At 56.7% G+C, this 21,086-nt stretch overlaps 1 protein-coding gene across 2 annotated transcripts; it reads left to right on the plus strand.

Moving 5' to 3' along the window:
- The first annotated feature begins 358 nt into the window (after window positions 1-358).
- Window positions 359-15,578, plus strand: ZBTB47 (zinc finger and BTB domain containing 47). 2 transcript variants are annotated; one of them, XM_030328563.1, is made up of 6 exons: window positions 359-522; window positions 4,945-6,510; window positions 8,042-8,189; window positions 9,476-9,591; window positions 10,229-10,373; window positions 10,640-15,578. In XM_030328563.1, the coding sequence occupies exons 2-6, from the start codon at window positions 5,026-5,028 to the stop codon at window positions 10,999-11,001; spliced, it is 2,256 nt and encodes a 751-aa protein (XP_030184423.1). In that variant the 5' UTR covers window positions 359-522; window positions 4,945-5,025; the 3' UTR covers window positions 11,002-15,578. The 2 variants fall into 2 exon arrangements, with proteins under 2 accessions (XP_030184423.1, XP_030184422.1); XM_030328562.2 differs by lacking the exon at window positions 359-522 and adding an exon at window positions 1,244-1,304.
- The last annotated feature ends 5,508 nt before the right edge of the window (window positions 15,579-21,086 follow it).

Raw genomic sequence — 21,086 nt, forward strand, 5'->3', positions numbered from 1 at the left:
GAGGGGTGTGGGTATTGCCAGGACAGGGGCACTATCACAGTGACCCAGACGGGGCAGCAGCCAGCTTGGGGTGGGGCGAGGGCACAGAAGGGCCCCTGAATGATGACATGGGCCACACGAGAGGCCCACAGAGGCCCCCTCTCCACCCTGGTGGCCCAGCCGCCACCTGGGCCCTGCCAGGCCAGCGCCCTGCGGTCCCCACCCTGCCGCCTGCTCAGCCTGGCAGCGTTCCTTTGCAGCCTCCTGCCAGCACAGCTAGCCCCCTGCCCCCACTGGTGTCCGTGCCAGAGCAGCATTCCGCAGGCCAGCAGAGACTGAGCAGGGAGGCTACTCAGCAGTGGTCAGGTCACACGGCTGAGGGGCACAGTGGGGCCTGGGCCTCTGGCCCCACTCCTCTCATCTTGCGTTTCCCTAGTAGCTGGGCCGGCCACCGTTAAAGGCTTGGTCGCTGCAGCTGGGGTCGGGTTCTTGCATCTCCTGCCCTGGGCCCCTGCCCCGTGGAAATCCAGAGGAGGCCACCAGGTAGGTATGGGCCAACCAGCACAGAGTAAAAAGAGCTCTGGGATGCCCTGGGGAAGGGGGGTGTGGGGGGCAGGGCTAGCTGGAGATCCTAGACTCACCCTCAGATCAAAGCAGCTCAGGCCAGAGGGTGGGGGTGGTGAGCGCGGCTGGGGTACGGGGGTTCGGTCTCTCAGCTGGGGTCGCTCAGGGGAGCAGGTGGAAGCATTTCTGCAGCTGGTTGGGGAGTGGGCGCGCCCAGCTTCCCCATTTCAGGGCCGCCTCCTACTCCGACCCCGCCTCTGTGGCGCAGCTGGAAGGCACCGAGATTAGACTCTCGGACGAACTTCCCGGCAAGAAGGGGGCTCGGCGCGAGAGAGTGAGGCCGGGGCCCATCCGCTAGGATGGGAGCAGTGGGACCCGGCTGGGGTCCCCTGCGGCCCGAAGCAGAGCAGGCTGCACCGGGACCGCGCACACCACGCGTGTCCGCGCCCCCCGCCGGCACGCAGGGCGGCCTGGCCCTTTAAGCGTCCAGACGGCGGCCCCAGCTGACGCGCGGGCTCCAATCGGCGCCCCGCGCCCCCCGCCCGCCGCGCCCGAGGCTCTGGGGCCGCAGCTGCTCGGCTGCTGGACTCGCCGCGGCCCTGCGCCTCCGCCCGCCCGGCCGCGCCCCCGGGGGCCATGGTCGCGGGGCCCTGCGCGGGGGCGGCCCCCAGCGCGGCGCTTCATGGAGCGGCCCCGGCCCGGCCGCCGGGGGCAGCGCGATCCCGCGGGGCCCTGTGAGCCCCCAGCGCCACGGCACCATGGTACGCAAGGCCCTGCCTGTCCCCCCGCTTATCCGCCCACCTGCCCGCTCTGCCCTCCCGAGCGCACGGCCCGCCAGCTCAGGGTGGAGTTGCTGGAGGGGTCTTCCCCCTCGCCGGTCTCCCCGACCCCTTCTCCCGGGTCCCCGCGGGCCGGGAATGCGGCGCTACGGCGCGGCCCTCGGCGGGGAGGGGGTTAAATTCCTGGGGTGGGGGCCCAGGCGCGAAAGGCTGAAGTCTTGCTAGGCGCGGGCGGAGGGGGGCGCTTCTCCGAGCCTGGGACGCCGCCGCCCTCGACTGGGTGATGGGGGGGAGGGGGGAGGTCGGATTCCCGCCTGGGCCTTGGGCCACGTGGGCGCTGGAGCCGCCCTGTTTGGGGATTTGGGGCGACTGGGCCAAGCCGGGTGTGTTGGGGCGGGACGTCCGCAGCTCCCGTCCAGACTACTGTGTGACCTTGGGCCAGTCCTCTGCCCTCTCTGGGCCTGTTTCCTGGGAAAGGAGTGGGGCCATGAACGCAGAAGAGGCTGACACAGACACCGCCTCTCCAAAAAGAGGAGCCTGGAAGTCATGAACCTGTGCCCCCTTGCTCAGTCTGGGCCCCACCTATGGTTACCCGGCAATAAAGATTGTCGTGGGCGTTTGGGGTGTGTGTGGAGGGGGTGCCGATGCAAGCCCAGGTTTCATCCCGGGGCCTCCATGGAGGTCAGGACAGGGAGCCAGCGGCTTCATGGCGCTGAGAGAGGGTATCCCTCAGATGCAGAAGGCTCTGGCCCTGGTGAGCAATCTCAGCAGGTGTCCCTGGCACCTGGGCTCCTTCCCTTCCTTCCCCCCCCCCCCCCAATCCCCAGCCTGGCTTGCCGGGAGAGTTTGAGGGCAACAGGAGTGCCTGACCACTTCCCTGGTCTTGTATCTTAAATAGGCTGACCTGGTCTGGACTTGAGGATGGAGTGCACCTGGCTGCAGCTGGCACAGCCAGCGGGGAGGGATGTCTGCAGTTTCAGGGAACTGGCACATCTGGCTGGGGAGGCAGGCGCAGCTTGTGGGCCTTGCATGGGAGGTGCCAGGCAAGGGGGTGGCCGAGCCCTGCCGAGGTAGTTGACGGGTTATGGACTCAGGCTGGTTGGGTGTGCCCTGCCAATGAAGTCCAGCCAAGGTTCCTGACTGTGAGATTCTCGGGCCCCTCAAGGGTGCAGGGTGGTACTGGCTTGGGAGGGGGGGTACTGCCGTGGGAATAGCGTCTTTAGGGGCACCAATACCCTCCAGGCTAGCCCCTCCTTTCCTGCGGAGGCCAGAGGGCCCTGGGACCAGGTCTGTACATGGGAAGGTCGGGCACTGCCCTTTTTCCCAGTGCCAGGTAGGCACCGGAGGGCATTCTGGGAAGGGGGATGCAGAGTGTACTGGGGCCCTTGTGGCCTAGGATGTGCTCCCCTCAACAGGCCTGGCTTTAACAAGCCCTTATCCAAGCCACTTCTGCCACTGTCTGGCCCCTGGTGGCCCTTAGGGGCCCTCTTACAACCCAAGTTGCATCCTGACTCCTCACTGACCTGCAAGTGGTAGCAGCTCTGGGGAGGAGGCCACAGGTTGCAGAGGGTAGTGGTGGGGTCTAGGGAAGCACAGCTGGTCCCCTGAGTCTGAGGTTCCCCAGAAGCCTCTTAATGCTCTTTAAGTCATTGCAAGCCGAGAAATCCATCCACATGGAGTGGCGTCCAGTCCAGCAGGGAAGGGGTGGCCTCAGCAAGGAGCTGGAAGTCCTGGGGCTCTGCTGTTGTTCACTTGTGGGATCCTTCCATTCTGAGCCTCGGTTTCCCCATCCGTGCGGTAGGGTTTGGTCCCAGAAGATGAATCAGGATGAGTCAGAGGAGGGAGATGGGAGGGACTTGGCACCATCTCCCTGTTAGATTGGCCAGGCCTGGACAGGCCAGCAGTCCTGAGACAGAGGGGCAGATGGTTGGCTTCTTGGCTGGGAGGCAGGAGGCGTGGGAGAACTTGAGGAAGATGGTCTCCATGGTCAAGAGTCTGGCCAGACTGGGATCTGAGAGAGCATGGGGTGGATGCTGCCCTGGATATGCAGGGTGGGGCCCAGGGCAGATCTGGAAGCAGGTTGCCCCTGTGGCTCCTTGAGGTTCATCCTGACGCCTGGAGCAGATTCTCATAGGTGAACATAGATACCACCCCTGAGCCCAGACTGGGCCCACCCACTGCTGCCCTATCAATGGAAGGACTGTCCTGGGGCGTTGGGGCAGGCTCTGGATAGACGGAACCAAGGTTTCATCCCAGGGCTTTCAGGGAGGTGCTTGGGGGAGAGGAGCTGATGGCTTGTCGGCAGTGGGGCAAGGTAACCCTCAGATACAGGCGGCTCTGACCCAGCTAAACGGGGCCTGAGGAGGGCCCCGAACTGGAACCTGTGGAGTTGGTCCGGCCAGGCAGGTGGTCGGCAGATATTAACTGAACATCTGTGCACTGGACCCATGCACGGGACTGGGCAGCCTGCCTGTGTGCTGTCTACCTTTTGGGGAAGCTGCTGTGGCGGAGCCAGGGATGATTAAGCCAGCCCTTATTCTGGACAATTCACAGGTGCCGGATGTGGCCCAAGGACCTGATAATCTGACCCTTCAGACTTTGAGGGCCTCTCTGAGGCTTCAAAGTAGTGTGACTTCCAAGATGGGGCCATCCTAGAGCCTCCGGGCCTGGACGGTACCTGACCTGGGGTCTGGGGGCCTAGAGGGAGGAGGGTCTAGGACAAGCCCTGGGGGGCTCCTGTCTCTAAGCACAGTGGACAGGTAACGCAGCTCTGTCCTTCTACCCCCACAGAACCCCTGTGTGAGGGGGAGCTGCTGGCAGCCAGGCCTGAGGCCATGGGCAGCAGACTGGTCCCGTTAAGAAGGGGCTGGCTGGATCCCACCAGCCTCCTCCAGCAGAACAGTGGGACCAGGCTCTGGGCCTGGATTTCTTCACAAGAATTTCCACCTCTGCAAGGCCTCAGGCCCAGACCCTGAGGCCTTCCGCTGGTGAGGTGAGGGGTTTCTGAGGTGCTACCCCCAGGGCGCAGTAGCAGCCAGAGGCTGAGCGGTGAGCTAATGAGCCTGACTTTCGTTCTTGAGGTGTCTGGGCTTGGGCAGGCATGGTTTATTTCTACATGTGAGTGAGTATGAGGGAGAGAATCCACGGAGCTCAGGAAATGCTGAAGCAATGCTTGTGTCTGAGGTGACCACCTCGCCCCAGTTTGCCCAGATCGGCCCTGGTTTTAGCACAGAAAACCCCCACGTCCCAGGAAACCGCTAGGTCCCAGGCACTCCTGGACAGTTGGTCACCCTAGTCCCTGTTACTTCCTCTTTCCTTCTCTTCCCCTTCCCTGTCCAGGATGACTTCCTGTTTTGCAGGGAAGAACCGGGGTCCCAGAAAAGCTAACCTACTAACCCAGGAGCCAAGTCATGATTGGAGTCTGAGCTCTAAGGGGCAGCTGGCTCGGGGCTTGAGTCCTGGTCCCGCCCCCCACCCCCACCAGCCCCGCCCTGCATCCTTGCTTGAGCCTCAGCTCTTTCTCCCTAATGTGGAGCCGGGAGTGATGGGCAGGCTGCCTCCCCGGTGGTGGGTGCTGCCCGGGTTGCTGGCCTTGACCTGACCTGTGCCCTGTGCCCCGCAGTTGCTGGTTGAGAAGACGACAGACTCACCGGCGGCCGAGTTCTCGCTGGTGGAGGACGTGGCATTGCACTTTGCCTGCTTGATGGGCCGCCTGAATGAGCAGCGCCTCTTCCAGCCTGACCTCTGCGACGTGGACCTGGTGCTGGTGCCCCAGCGCAGCGTCTTCCCGGCACACAAGGGCGTGCTGGCTGCCTACAGCCAGTTCTTCCACTCCCTCTTCACCCAGAACAAGCAGCTGCAGCGCGTGGAGCTGTCCCTGGAGGCGCTGGCGCCCGGCGGCCTGCAGCAGATCCTCAACTTCATCTATACATCCAAGCTGCTGGTCAACGCGGCCAACGTCCACGAGGTGCTCAGCGCCGCCTCATTGCTGCAGATGGCTGACATCGCCGCGTCCTGCCAGGAGCTGCTGGATGCCCGCTCCCTAGGCCCCCCGGGCCCCAGCGCTGTGGCCCTGGCCCAGCCGGCCACTGGCTGCGCCCCGGCCGCACCACCCTACTACTGTGACATCAAGCAGGAGGCAGACGCCCCAGGTCTGCCCAAGATCTATGCCCGCGAGGGCCCTGACCCCTACTCTGTGCGTGTCGAGGACGGGGCAGGGGCCGCAGGTGGCACGGTGCCTGCTGCCATTGGGCCAGCCCAGCCCTTCTTCAAGGAGGAGAAGGAGGGCGGTGTCGAAGAGGCCGGTGGGCCCCCTGGCAGCCTGTGCAAGCTGGAGGGCGGGGAGGGGCTGGAGGAAGAGCTAGGGGGTTCTGGCACCTATAGCCGCCGGGAGCAGTCCCAGATCATCGTGGAGGTGAACCTCAACAACCAGACTCTGCACGTGTCCACGGGGCCCGAGGGGAAGCCGGGCACCACCCCGGGCCCGGCCACCATGGTGCTGGGGCGGGAAGACGGGCTGCAGAGACACTCGGAGGAGGAGGAGGAGGAAGAGGAGGAAGAGGAGGAGGAGGAGGAGGAAGAGGAAGAGGAGGGTGGTGGCAGTGGAGGGGAGGAGGAGGAGGAGGAGGAAGAGGAAGAGGAGGGTGGCAGTCAGGGAGAGGAGGAAGATGAGGAGGAAGGGCACAGCGAGCAGGAGGAGGAAGAGGAGGAAGAAGAGGAAGGGCACAGTGAACAGGATCAAGAGAGCTCAGAGGAGGAGGAGGAGGAGGAGGAGGGGGAGGCCGGAGGCAGGCAGGGGCCGGCGGGGCGTCGGGGCAGCAGGGCAGAGCCCCCTCCCCACGGTCGCATGGCCACTCGGTCCCGAGAGAACGCCCGGCGCCGGGGCCCCCCTGAGCCTGAGGAGACCAGGCCACGGGGTGGGAAGAGGCCCAAGCCCGCGCCGGGAGCCTCTGTGCCGGCCCGAGGGCCACAGGCCACTGACGGGCTGGGGGCCAAGGTGAAGCTGGAAGAGAAGCAGCACCACCCATGCCAGAAGTGCCCTCGCGTCTTCAACAACCGCTGGTACCTGGAGAAGCACATGAACGTGACCCACAGCCGCATGCAGATCTGCGACCAGTGCGGCAAGCGCTTCCTGCTGGAGAGCGAGCTGCTGCTGCACCGGCAGACAGACTGCGAGCGCAACATCCAGGTGGGCCCCGCCGGCTCCGTGGGGGGGGTGGGGCAGGGCTGGGCAGCTGACGCCACACGGCCACTGAGGCCAGGCACCCCGCGTCGTGCTGCCTGCGTTGCCCAGACAGACAGGCTGGGGAAGCCGGACTTACCCCTGGCCCCTGGAGCTGGCCCAGGCCCAGGGTGGTGGGGATAATGCCAGTGCCTTCCTGGAGGAGGCGGGCGGAACCGGGCTTGGCCTGTGGAGACACGTGCAGATAGGACTGAAACAAACAGTACCCTTGGCCAGAGGGGCGAAGGGGAGCATGGGCTTTGGAGGATGAGAGGAGGGAGTTGTCTGAGTACTTGAGACTGGCGGATAGCCAGCTGCCAGGAGGGATGAGTCCGTGTTTTAGTAAATCCTACGGCTGCTAGAGGGCCAACAGGTCCACCACCATTTATAGTTTCACAGACAAAGCGGGGCAGGGTTTGCCCAGAGAGGGCGCCATTTCCACTTGCCACAAGGGCTGAATGGAGCAAGGGGTGACCGAGCAGGAGAAAGCCCCTGCTTGCTGTCAGCGCTTTGGAGATGCCAGCTGGCCTGGGCCTGGAAAGAGGGATTGGATGAGAAATTTGGGAAGAGCAGGGGCTGCTGGGGCCAAGCAGGGGAGCTGGGCTGGTGGCCAGGCCCCGGGTCAGCCTGTGTGCCAGCCTGGCCTCTCAGGGTGTGGGCAGCACAGGGCCAGCCTGGCTGCTTTTGGCTTGTTCTGACCTGGGAGGGGATTGATGGGGCAGCAGGTAGGCTGGCGCTAATTGCCTGAGCTAATTGCTAATTGCATGGCCCCGTGGAGAAAGTGTTACCCCGGGGGTTACCTGGTCTCCTGCCCCACCCTCCTGCACCTGTTCCCACGTGCCTGCCTGCTGGGCAGCCCTCTGACTCTCCACCTGCACACACCTGAGCCTTCCTCCTGAAGGGGAAAGACGCATGTGCCTCTTCTGAGCTGGGCGCCCTGACCCATTTCTGCCCAAGCCTGACCTACTCCAGCCCTCTGGAAGAGTGTCCTGCAGGGATGTGTAGGACAGGAGGAGGAGGGGGGGCCCCCAGGGTTCCCACCACCCTCCGTTCCCTCGTGGGGCCTGGTACCTCCCACAGTCTCCCCCACCTGGCCCTTTGGCACCTATCTCCTCGAGGATCCACGGGGTCAGGGCCTGGGTCCCCCCAGGGGGAGGCAGCAAAGATAGTGCCCCAGCTCCGCCAGACCTGTTACCATGGCCCCTCAGTAGAGAGATGCTTTGTTAAAATGAGCACCGAGGAGGGGCTTCCTCGTGTAGGTGGGCCCTGACCCTAGTTCGGTTCAAGGGTGGGGGAGGGCCCCAGGCTGCAGCCCTGGGTGGGTGGATTACCATCCCCAACTCCCAGAACATCCGATTTGGCTGGTCGCTGGACATCCGGGGCTCTCTCGCCAGCACAGGTGAGGTGAAGAAATGGAGGTCCAGAGAGGGGCAGCTTGTCCCAGGTCACACACGGTCCTGACTCAGGACCTGGGGCCTAAAGTCCTCTTACCCCACAGTGTGTGACCTGTGGTAAAGCTTTTAAGAAGCTCTGGTCCCTCCACGAGCACAACAAGATCGTGCATGGCTATGCGGAGAAGAAGTTCTCCTGTGAGATCTGCGAGAAGAAGTTCTACACCATGGCCCACGTGCGCAAGCACATGGTTGGTGAGTAGGCCAGGAGAGGATGGGGCCCGAGGTCAGAGCTCGGCCAGCTGCTGGCTGTGCTGGGAAGGACTTCCCATCCAAGGGTGGTGTGAAAGCGTGAAAAGGCCCCTCTCAGCTGTGAAGCCCGGGGAGCCTGCTTGCAGTGGCAAGCGTGGCCTGGACAGGACTGCAGAGGTCAGGACTACCATGTATAGTTGGGCAGGTTGCACGTTGCACCAGGGTTCCTGGACAAGATGGCAGATGGGGACCAGAATCCAGCTGGCACGCTGCTAACCGGACTATGTGCCACAGCATGGGGCTGTGGCCACCAGGGAAAGGAGCGCCTTTTCCTAAATCACGCAAAGTGACGTATGGGCAGACATAGGCCCTGTTTCAGGACAGGTGTGCCTCTCATTTTTTTATCACCTTCTTTCTGGCCCTCAGGGCTTCGGGCTTCTCTGAACGCAACCCATGATAATGCGACACAGTAAGGAGGCCCCCCCCAAGTGTGTGTTGGGTTACTCTGCCTCGGGCATGGCTGTCCCTCCCCTCTGTGGGCCTGGCTGGAAGTCTGGTGTCCAGGTGCCCCTCCTTTCTTTGCCCAGTTGGGGCCTGGGGCTCAAGGGAGATATGGCCCTAGCCAGGCCCTCCCCCCCTTTCTCCAGCCACCTGGGAGCTGGGGCCCCAGGCTCCAGGTCTCAGCCAGGAGCATGCGGAGCAACCCAGAACTGGTAGTCTTCCTGGGCTCGAGTTTCCCAGCTCTGAGCTCTGGCTCCAGTTATTTCCCCCCAGATCTTCCTTGAACAGTTCGTTAAGTCCTCACCTCTCCGGGGTTTTAGGGGAGCACAGCTAACTCCCTCTGGACTGCTCGGTGTCACCCCTGTAAGGCCCACCTTTGAGGTTCAGTACCACTCCTAGCCTGTCTTTATAGAAGGGCATGCTTGAGGCCCACAGAGGCTATGCAGGGAGCCAGTGGCGGGCCAGGGTTTGAGCCGAGGCCAGTCCTACTTGGGAGTCCTTCAGTCTCTCCCCAAAGCTTTGGGAGTGAAGCAGCCTTGGCCAGAGGCTGAAGAACGTGAGGGCCTCCATGCTAGTCTGACCAGACTTGAGAGCAGACAGACAGACATAGCCCAGAGGGAAGAGCCCTCACCCTGAAGTCAGCCCCAGATCCTGGACCGAGGCTCTGAAGCAGACCTTAAAGTAGGTGGGCCTCCCGGGAGGCCCTTTGTGGGAGGTGGTCAGGCAGCGAGCCCCTGGGAGGAGCCATGGGGGTCCATCCCCCCGAGACATAATGGCCTGCCCCACAGCCCACACCAAGGACATGCCCTTCACCTGTGAGACCTGCGGGAAGTCCTTCAAACGAAGCATGTCTCTCAAAGTGCACTCACTGCAGCACTCTGGGGAGAAACCCTTCAGATGCGAGGTGAGCTCCTTCCTCTGCCTGCCCTGGGGGCCACCTGGACGGACAGGGAGCAGGAGCGGCAGCTGCCTAAAAACCTGGGAGTTGTGGGGAGTGGAGTCCGGGATTCAGAAAGAGGGGGGGGCCCACCCTGGTGTCTGCGGCCCCTGCCTCCCACTCCATCTTTACCTGGACGCCCACCTGCCTGCCCCCCCCCCGGCCCCCACCCTCTGCCACCCCAGCTCCAACGCAACCCGCACGCATTCAGGGTGGGCAGTCTCCTTGGGCTGGAACGGTACATGGGGTGGGCTTTCTGGAGAGGTGGAGAGAGGAACATCTCAGAGCAGAGACAGGGCTGTGGACGGGGATGAGGGGGGCAGGTCTTCCAACAAGGAGGAGGGACGGAGGGGTGGGCGGGGGGAGCTCAGCTTTAAGCATGAGGACTCCCTCCATTCTGTGGCCTTTTTCCACTTCTTGACCTCCATTCCCGCCTGGGCCCTGCCTGCCCTTGGCCTCTCTTCTGCCCGTGTGCTGCCCCACCCCAGGACCCCCTCCCGGTGTGTGTGTCCTCCCTGGGCCCTGCGGTCACAGGCAGGTGCTTCCCTTCCTGAAGGCTGCTCCCTCCTCTGCCCCTGGGCCTCACCCTCCCCCCCACCCTCAGAACTGCAATGAGCGCTTCCAGTACAAGTACCAGCTGCGGTCACACATGAGCATCCACATCGGCCACAAGCAGTTCATGTGCCAGTGGTGTGGCAAGGACTTCAACATGAAGCAGTACTTCGACGAGCACATGAAGACCCATACAGGTATGGCGGCCTCCAGGGAGGGACCCCTTCGCAGTCCTGCTCCGGAGGCCTGGGGTGGCCCCAGCCATGCCCCTCTTCTCAACTCTGGGCCTCAGTTTGCCCTTCTCTATGAGGCTCGGTGCCGTCCTCCCTGCCTCCCCGGGTAGGGAGGCCCTGCGGATGCCGGGACTGGGCCCCGCTATGGTTCTCTGGGCGTGGGGAGGCTGGTGCAGAGCTGGGGTCTGGGACTCCTCAGTGACTCCCCGGTGCCCGTCGCCAATGCCTAGGGGAGAAGCCATACATCTGCGAGATCTGCGGCAAGAGCTTCACCAGCCGACCCAACATGAAGCGGCACCGGCGCACGCACACCGGCGAGAAGCCTTACCCCTGCGATGTCTGCGGCCAGCGCTTCCGCTTCTCCAACATGCTCAAGGCCCACAAGGAGAAATGCTTCCGCGTCAGTCACCCCTTGGCCAGCGACGGCCCCCCTTCTGCCCCAGGCCTGTCCCCCACCCAGCCTCCGGCTCACGCACTGCCCCTGCTCCCGGGGCTGCCCCAGACCCTGCCGCCCCCGCCCCACCTGCCGCCCCCACCGCCACTCTTCCCCACCACTGCCAACTCCGGCGGGAGGATGAGCGCCAACAACTGACTGCCGAACCGCGCGTGCGCGGGGCCTGGAGCCCGGGGGGGCGGCGCCTCTGGGAGGGACCCCCCCCCCCACCCCGCCCTCTCGTCTTTCCTGTGGGAGGGCAGCAGCACTGGCCTGGCGCTGCCGCCCTCACCTCCAGAGGCGGCCGGACACCTGCTGCTCAAGGCCCCTGGCCCTGGGAGTGTTGCAGGCTGGTGGCCCCAGCGTGGGGGAAGGACACCTCACTCCCAAGGGCCCCCCCCCCCCTTCAGTGACTCCTTGAAGCCTTTACTTTTTTTTTCTTGGAAGTGAAGGAAAAAGAAAAGAGAGGAAACTATTTCCAGCACCGCCCTCCAGGTGAGGGGGGTGCTGGAGCAGCAGGTACAGCAGGGAGGGAGGGGCTGGGGAGCAGGTGTGACGGGTCACTCTGCTGATGCCTAAGCCGGAGGGGGGTTGGCCAAGCCAAGCCTGGGTCAGCTTCGGTGGCTCATCTCTGCCGCCCTTGTGCACCCTAACTTGCCCCCTCATCCTGGGGAGTCTGGGGAAGAGTTGGAGTGCCAGCCACCCCCCACCCCCGGAAGGAGTCGTGGACCCAGTCTGAGGGCTGTGGACACTGAGGCACAGAGCTTGAGTCTGGATGCCTGTGAGCGTGTTGTGGAGGGAGTGGCGGAGTGTGAAGGCTGCAGACCCAGCTTTGCACCGTGTGCAGTGGGGTAGGCAGGGGCTGGACCCCAGGCATTTGCTCTCCCGCCCACCACCCTGGCAGCAGGCACAGGGACCCTGAGCTGTACCAGGCTGCATTGAGGTCCCTGAGTCCAGGAGAGGACATCCCCAGAAGCCGCTGGGCCTCAGGGGGCTGGGGGCTAGGCCCTGGGTGGGCAGACGGGCTGGCTCCCGCAGTGCCAGATCCCAAGGGCTGCAGTCGAAGTCCCTGCAAATGGGTGAACACCAGGGGCAGGGCCCTGAGAAGGAGGCATAGACAAAATGTTTTAAGGTTTCAAGGTGCTATCAGTGGGGCAGGGGGCAGGGCTGCTGTTCACAGAGCACCCCGTCCCTCACCAGCTGCCCTGGTCGTCTCTCCCACACCAGAGATGTGTGTGTGTCTGTCCCCATCCCTGCTCTGAAGGCAGAGGCCTCATCTTCCTAGGTCTGGCCACAACCCGGCATCCCTGTCCCTCCTGGGCCTCTGCGGTGTGGGCAGGGCACCTGTAGCACTGTGGGCGAGAGGAGCCTGCACATTCAGGCCCCAGGGTGGGGGCAGGAGTTCTGGGGAAGCCCCAGCCTGTGCCCAATGCTTGCCCCCACGAGGCTGGCACTAATAGGACACCCTTTTTTGTTGTCATTTAACGTCTTTATTCCTGCCTTTAAAATGGGGAGGAAGGTTCCATAAGCTACATGTTTCCTAGTTAAGCTCTTTCCCTTTGTGTTTATACGGTTTTGTTTGTTATACTCTGCACCTTAAACCCCCACGACTACCCCCACACCACCACCTTCCCAAGCATGGCTGGAGTGGGTAAGCCCAAAGGGGGACAGGGGCAGGGGGCAGGGGGGGAGTGGGCCCCATCAGCCCAAGGGCTGAGGGGGTTGGAACCCCTCTGACCTCCTTGTGAGGCCCATGGCGCTGGGGTGGGGGCTGGGGACATTTTAATCATCAATAAACGAAGCACTTTATTCTGTACAGATGTGGGCAGCTCCAAGAAGCCCGAGTGATTTGAGGATTCGTAATCCAAGCTACACAGCCCTGATTGTTCTCTGGGCACAGAGCGGGCAGTGCCCTGGCCTAGTTGCATTTGGGGCCGTGGCAGTAGTGCAAGCCAGAGCCTACAGACATGCCCTCAGACACCTCTGCTGTCCTCTGGAGAGAGAAGGTGGGCCCCTCACTGAGGGAGGAAGGCTCCCTGTCAGGCTCCCAATCGTGTAGCTCCCTTACCCCAAGGCTGAGGGTTCCAGGCTCCTGCTTTATTATAGCTCCCTCTCCTCTACCCCTTGATCTCTGGGCTTCCATGACGTCCTCAGGGTCTCCCCCCCCCCCTTCTGTTTCCTCCTCTTCCTTGCTATTTCTAACCTCTGGACCCAGTGCCTGGCAGCTCTTCAGAGCTGGCTCATGTTTTCCCCAAAAAAGTTGATCTCCCCCAATGTGCTGTAGGTCGGGACCCCTTTGGGTTCCCCCAACCCCCCGTCGCTGACACCAGGGTCTCCCATGGGGACTGGTGGTCTTGTCACCAGCTAGCCCCACTACAGCTTTAGTGAGTGAGCTGGGTGGGGAGAGGGCGGGGGGGATGCGGGGGCTGGCCAGATCAGGTCCCCGTGAGGCCACACTTTGATAAGCAGAGGCTGGAGATGGCTGTTGTGGGGGGAGCTGGTGTTGAAACCCTGTCCCAGGATTTGGGTTTCCTGTTCTCATACACCTCTCCTCTGAGGGTGGGGATCCAGACAGCAGGCAGCCTGGGCTCTGGTCAAAATGGTCCTTGTAGCTGTGGGTGGGCATGGCCAAGCCCTCTCTTGGGAGGCCCCTGTCCCAGTGGGGTCAGGAGTCCTGGTCCCTGGTGCTAAATGCTCTCTTCCCCTCAGGCCAGTGTGGGTGGGAGCTCCTTTCCAGCCAGATCACAAGGGTCTGAAGCAATAATGGAACCTCAGCAGTGCCAGTATGGGTAGGGGTTCTTGTTTTACCAGCTTTTCCTTTTCCTTTTTATTTTTAAGACATTAACAAGCACCTGGATATTGGAGTAAGGGGACTGGGGCGTCATACCCACTTCCCAGGGCCTGTGGGGAAGGGGGCAGGGGATCATCACATCCCACTAGAGATGTACAGGGCGGAGGGGGTGGGGGGGTGCCCCTCAGTCCAGATGGACTTCTCAGCCCATTTGTCCAGAACTTGGGTCTGGAACCTGGGCCTGCCCCCTCCCCAGCTCCCCCTGGGCTCCCTGGTCTTGGGCCAGCTGGAGGTGAGCAGAGAGATGAGGTGGGCCTCAAGCCCCCTGACCACAGGCTGGAGTTAGAGCCTCAGCCTCTGAACTTGGCAGGTGCTGCCACTGCACTCCTCATTGGGGGCCCAGAGGTAGCTGTGTCAGGTGTGTGTGTGGACCCTTGGTGTCTGGGGCCCGAGTGCGTGGGGGATAGCAGGAGGGTGAGGACAAGAGTGAAGGGGAATAAAGTCAGTACAACTGTCCCTTGGCCCAGCCTCTTCTTTACATGTTCCCCGCCCTGACTACTGGCTGGAAAGACCCAGACCAGAGCAAGGGCAGCACGGAGCCTGGCCGCTCAGCCGCAGACCGCACGGATAGCTGTACCCTGGAGCAGCTGCAGACCCTGTGTCTCTCCCTTAAGGGCGGGCTGGGCTTTACGAACACCCAGAGTCAGGAGCTGAGGCAAGAGCAGAGATGTGCCCCCAAACTGGTGTTTGGTCTTGAGCTGGATGCAGAAGGGGATGGAGAGAGGAGAGGTCTCGGGGTAACTGATGCCGAGGCTCCCAAAGGAGTGCCCACAGGAGGCCAGGCCCCCTCCCGTATGGTTCTGCGTGAGCCCCAGGACAGCAGGGACAACTCCGGCTCATGTGCGCAACACTTGGCAGGCAAGGGTGGTTTGAAGGAGCCAGCTGTCAGAGATGCTGACGTGGGCACCAGGAAGACGGCTAGTGGCCTCCAAGGAGGGAACAGATGGCTTTCTCTGGGGACCTCTAAGAATTATTAATATCATTGCACAGGTAATATACAGAGCCCTGGCTCTGCGCCAGGTGGAACTCTAGGTCCTGGGGGGACACGGCGAACAAGGCCCCTGTGTTTGTGGCAACTGGCTCAGGATACGGGAGGAGGGGTCTGACCCTGAGCAGCTGGGTGAATTCATGAACCAGAGAGGAGGTGCAGGTTCTGACAGGCAGAGGCTGGAGATGGGCGTGGGGGAGCTGGTGGTGAAACCTGTCCCAGGACGTGGGTTTCCTGTTCTTACGCACCTCCCTTCGAGGGCAGGTCCAAAGAGCAGGTCCCAGAATTTGGGGGCCGGTACCTTTCCGCACAGCCCTCCTTCTTTGAGCAAAAGGAACAGGCTCACTTAGGTCGCCCTGAAAATGAGGCTTGCTGATGAGGTCGAGCTGAAAATGAGGGCCTGGCTGCTCCCCTGCTCTCTTGGTATTCTGCCTCTCTGGTTCTGCTCTCCACCCCCTCTTGTTCCCCATCTGTGTGCCTGATGCCTCTCTGCACATCTCTTCCTTCAGCCCCACCGCCAACCCCCTCATTCTCATACCATTTCCAACTTCACATTCTGTCCAGAGCTGCTCAGGCATGAGTCACGCTGGGCTCGGAGGAGGACGTTGGGTGGCGGAGGGCACCATGGCTGGCATCTCTGGAGCACTCATTCTTCCCCAGTTTTGCTCTTTGGGACCAAACTGCTCATTAACACATCGCGTCCTGGAGTGCAGGAGTATTTATACCCTAGTTGCAAGGGAGGCTGGGAAGGTGAGCATGTCTGGTACTTCAGGCAGGTAGGACTCACAATCAGAAAACGGCTGTCCAAACACGCTGGGTGGCCACAAAGGGTCCCTCTCCCACCCCGATTCCTGGTCCTGGGACCCAGCCATCCTGAGAGAAACCACGGCCCACGCATACACACCGGGCACAGGTCTGGAGTGGACACTGAATCCTACAGGAAAGCCCCAGCCTGGCAAGGCAAATCTCTGTGCTGGCTCCATAATTGATTCTTCCCTAGACAATGTCACCACTCCACAGCATCAGCTGCTCCTGGGCACTGGGTGAGACCAGTGTGTGCTGTGAGCACCAGCCCAACACCACACAGCATTGTTTTCTGTAGAATCCCTTTTTTACAGAATTAAAATTTTTCAATTAAAATTTTACAATTAAAAATTTTCTGGATGTTTAAAAAACCAAATATTTCTGGAAGGCCCTTTAAAAAAAAAAAAAACAAAAAAGCAAGGCTTGCAGTTGCCTGTATCTCTTCCTTTCCAACTCCCAATGGGCAACCATTTCCAATTCAATTGGTATTTTTGGTGTTTACCCTCATGCCTATGAAAATCACGCCTCCGCAGCGTTAGGCATCATTTATTGATTTCTTTAACACTCCCAACACACGCACACACACACACACACACACACACACACACACACTACACACGGCTTCTCTTCCCCTTTCTCCACGTATAGTTGTAGTATTATTTTGGGTGAGATTAACATTCAGTGTATATATTATTACGACTATTACGACCTCAACAAAGTCACATCATAGAATATGATTCCATTTCCTTTCTTGTACAACTTCTTACTTTTGTCACTTTTTAACATGTTATTTCAGTTTCTAGGCATTTATCACTTCTGTGTACCCAAAGTCTGCCGTAAATGCAACTCTCCTGATATGTGCACACCCATCAATTTCCTCTTGGCACTGTGTTTCCAGAACCCTCGCTCGCTCGAATCTGGGCTGGTTGATTTCCCCCAGCTGTCATGGTGGGATCTCCCACCCTTCTGAGGATTCCCTCTGCTACTTCCTACACAGATCTCCCATTTTCCTGAATCCTCTGTCTTCCTTTATCTGGATTTGTTTCCTTGATTTGGTGAAGCACATCCACAGGGGGCTTCCTGCAGACAGGCTCCTGGGCACGTGGAGACCTGTGGCCAGGCCCAAAGTGATCGGTCCTCCCCAGACCTAGTAACACAGGAGGCAGTGGAGCTAGTGACCGTCTTCACGAAGCTCCATCCTCGTTATAACAAGTGGCCAGTGTGGCAGACAACCTGGTGTGCACAAAAGTGAAGCCATCTCCCATAAGGACACTTACTGCTTAACAACATCCCCAGGCCTCTGTTCCCTGTCACACTTTGCTGAGACCGTGTCCCTTGAAGTTTCCTACAGAAAACTAACTTCTAGAAGGTTTATGACTTGGTGGACCACTTTTTTCCTAACCCTAAAATGTAGCTTCTCTTCAGAACCACTTCAGGGAATGAAATTCTGAAGGTCTTGACTATTTTTATTCTAGTCTTATGTAGGGATGAGTTTGCCTGGGTAACAACTCTGGGTGGGAATTCATTTGCCGTCAGAATTTTAGATGCCAGTGTTTCCCCATCCCGTTTTGACTCCCAATGCTACATGTGTGCTGTGCTTCCTCCCTCTCTGAAGCCTTCAGGCCCTTTGCTTCACCTCCAGCCTTGTGAACCTTCAAGCCGATGATGTACTTGGTGTGAATTTTTCTCACCCACTAAGCTGGGTACTCGGTGAGCTCTGTCAGTCTGGGAAACTTTCCTGAATTATGGCTTTAAACCATTTTCTCTCCAAGTTTTTCTCTGTTCTTAAGCTCCTGTTATTTAGATATTGGACTTCTGGGCTGCTTGTCTCATTCTCTTACCTCATCTTTTTTGTTCCTCAAATTTGAGATTTCCTCAAATTTCTTTTCCAACTCTTCTATCAAGTATTATATTTTTGCCATTATACTTCTTAATTTCCAAAAGTTCTTCTTAATTTCTCTGGAATTTTTTTTGTGGTGTTTGCCGCTTTATTATGTAAGCATTTTTTGGACATTATTACTAGCAATGTTTGAATTTTTTCTGCGTCCTGATGTTTTTTCTCTGTTTCCTCCAATTTCCCTTCCTTTCATTTGTTTCTCATGAGACTTTCCTTAGATATTGGGTAATCTTTGATCTTTTTCTTAGTGGAAATTTTTATCAGGATAATTACAGATTCATACACAGCTTTAAGAAATAATAGAGAAAACACTTGTACATTTTACCTAGTTTCCCCCAATGATACCAGTTTGCAAAACTAGTACAATATCACAACCAGGGCATTGAAAATGACACCCCACTGCTCTTATCCAGATTTCTCCAACCTTACTTGTCCTCATTTGTGTGCATATTTGGTTCTATAGAATTTTATCACATGTGTATGTTCACGTATCCACCATCACAATGGAGACAGAACATTCCACCACCATAGGGTTCCCTCTCTTGTGCTTTTATAAATAAACAGAACCCCCCCCCACCACCCACTCTGTCCCTAATGACTGGCAGCCACCAATCTGTTCTCCATTTAAAAATTTTTGTCATTTCAAAATGTTATCTTAATGTATATGGTATGTAATCATTTGGGATTGACTTTTTTCACTCAGCCTAATCTTCTGGAAATTGACCCAAGTTACTGTGTATATCAGTACTTCACTCTTTTGTGTTGCTGATTAGTATTCCATGGTTTGTATGTACTACATTTAAAAAAATTGTTTTTAATGTTTATTTATTTTTGAAAGAGAGAGAGAGAGAGAGAGAGAGAGAGAGCACGAGTGGGGTAGGGGAAGAAAGAGAGGGAGACACAAAATCCTAAGCAGGCTCCAGGCTCTGAGCTGTCAACTCAGAGCCCTACACGGGGCTCGAACCCACGAACAGCAAGATCATGACCCAAACTAAGGTTGGACACTTAACGGACTGAGCCACCCAGATGCCCCTGTATGTACTACATTTATTCATTGAGGGAGAACAGTGCTGTTTCTCATTTTTTTGCTATTACTAATACAGCTGGCATGAATATTCCCGTATCACTTCTGTAGGAACATAAGTTTTACTTTCTTGGGGATAAATGCCCAAGAGGACAATTGCTGGGTTATATAATAGTTGCAGGCTTAATTTTACAAGAAACTGCCAAGTGTTACCTATGAGGCTATGCCACTTTACGTTCCCACCAGCGATGTATGAGGGATATGGTTTCTCCTCCTCTTCAGCATTTTGGTGGTGTCATTATTTTTTATTTTAGCTACTCTGATAGCTGCGCAGTGATGTAGCTTTAACTTAGATTTCCCTGATGAGTAATTATATTGGACATCTTTTCAGGAGATGATTTGCCATCTGACATCACCTTTGATGACATATCGGTTTAGGTCTTTTGCCTGTTTTCCAGTTGGATTGTTGGGGTTTTTTTTGTTTTTTGTTTTTTGTTTTTACTGTCGAGTTTTGAGATTTCCTTGTATGTCTAGATGTTGCAAATATTTTCTCCCAGTCTGTAGCATATCTTTCCATCCTCTTCACATGGGCTTTTGCAAATCAAAAGTTCTGTACTTTGATGAGGATTAATTTGTCAAACTTTCCTTTTAAGGATCGTGCTTTTGATGTTGAGTCTAATAACTCTTTCCCTAGCCAAATGCCAAAACTACTGTCCTGTTATTTTTTTTCCCTAGAAGTTTTATAGTTTTGTTTCACATTTTTTAAAAAGATGCTCACTTACTTTGTTCTTTAAGAGCCAAGTCCAGGGGCGCCTGAGTGGCTCAGTTGGTTGGGTGTCCAACTTCAGCTCAGGTCATGATCTCCCAGTTCGTGGGTTCAAGCCCCGTGTCGGGCTCTGTGCTGACAGCTCAGAGCCTGGGGCCTGCTTTCGATCCTGTGTCTCCCTCTCTCTCTGGCCCTCCCCCACTCACACTCTGTCTCTCAAAAATAAATAAAAATGTAAAAAAAAAAATTAAAAAAGAGCCAAGTCCAGTCTTGGACTGACAAAGCTCTCTCTTTTTTTTTTTTTTTAAGTTGTGGTAAAATATACATAACATAAAAGTTAGCATCTTAACCAATTGTAAGTGTACAGTTAGTGACATTAAGTACATTCACATTGTTGTAGGATACCGCCACCATCCATCGATAGAATTCTTTTCAATCTCATAAAACTGAAACTCTGTGACCCACTAGGCACCAACTCCCTATGCCCTCCTTCCTACCCCCAAGCCCTGGAAAGCACCTTTCTCCTTTCTGCCTCTATGAATTTGGTTATTCTAGGTACCTCATTTCAGTGGAATCATACAGTATTTGTCTCTTTGTGATTGGCTTTTTTCACCCAGTATACTGTCGTCAAGGTCCATCCACGTTACAGCGCGTGTCAGAATTTCCTTCCGTTTTAAGCCTGAATAATGTCCCATTGTACGTATATACCACATTTTATGTATCCATTCATCTGTAGATTGACACTGGGGTTGTTTTCATCTTCTGGCTATTGTGAATGATGCTGCAGTGAACACTGGTGTACTTGTTTTTAATACCTTTGGGTATATAACCAGAAGTGGATTACTAGATCATATGGTAATTGTATTTTTAAGTTTTCGATGAACCGCCATACTGTCTTTCACAGTGTCTGTACCATTTTACATTCCCACCAGTGGTACACAGAGTTCCAGTTTCTGCACATCCTTGCCAACACCTTTTTGGTGTTTTTTTGTTTGTTTTTGTTTGTGTTTTTTTGTTTGTTTTTTTGTTTGCTTTTTTGTTTGTTTTTGCATAGCGGCCATTCTAATGGGTGTGAGGCGGGATCTTGTGGTTTGGGTTTACATTTCCCTAGTGATGAGTGATGCTGAACATCTTTTCATGTGTTTATTGGCCATTTATACACCTTTTTGCAAAAATGGCAAGTGCTTTGGCCATTTTTTAATCAGCTTGTTTTGTTATTGTTGAACCTTAGGAGTTCTTTATATTTTTCAGATAGTAACCCTTTATATGATTTGCAAATATCTTCTACTATCCGAGGGGCTGCCTTTTCTGTCAGTTGTGTCCTTTGATATACAGAAGTTTTAAATTTTGATGTAGTCCAAGCTGTTTTTTCTTTTGTTGCCTGTGCTTTTGGTGTCATATCCAAGTAATTGTCAGTTCCGGTATCATGAAGCTTTCACCCCATCTTTTCTTCTGAAAGCTTTCTGGTTTTCACTCTTATATTTTGAGTTTATTTTTTATATGGTGTGAGATAAATGTCTAGCTTCATTCTTTTGGATATGGGTATCCAGTTCTCTGAACACTGTTTGTTGAGAAGACTGTCCTTTCCTCATTGAATGGTTTTGGTACTCTTGTCACAAGTCATTTGACATATATGTGAGAGTTTATTTCTGGGCTTTCTATGCTGTTCCAGTCGTCTATATGTCTGTCTTTATGCCAGGACCACACAGTTTTGATTACTGTAGGTTTGTAGTAAGTTTTGGAATAAAACTGTGTGAGACCTCCAACTTTGTTCTCTTTATCAAGATTATCTTAGATGTTTTACATTTAAGTTCACTTTGAGTTAATTTTTGTATAAGGTATGAGATGTAGGTTGAAGTTCTTTTTTTTTTTTTCTTGGCCTATGGATGTCTGATTGTTCCAGAACCATTTGTT

Source organism: Lynx canadensis, chromosome C2 (assembly GCF_007474595.2).
Source record: "Lynx canadensis isolate LIC74 chromosome C2, mLynCan4.pri.v2, whole genome shotgun sequence".
Taxonomy (NCBI): Eukaryota; Metazoa; Chordata; class Mammalia; order Carnivora; family Felidae; genus Lynx; species Lynx canadensis.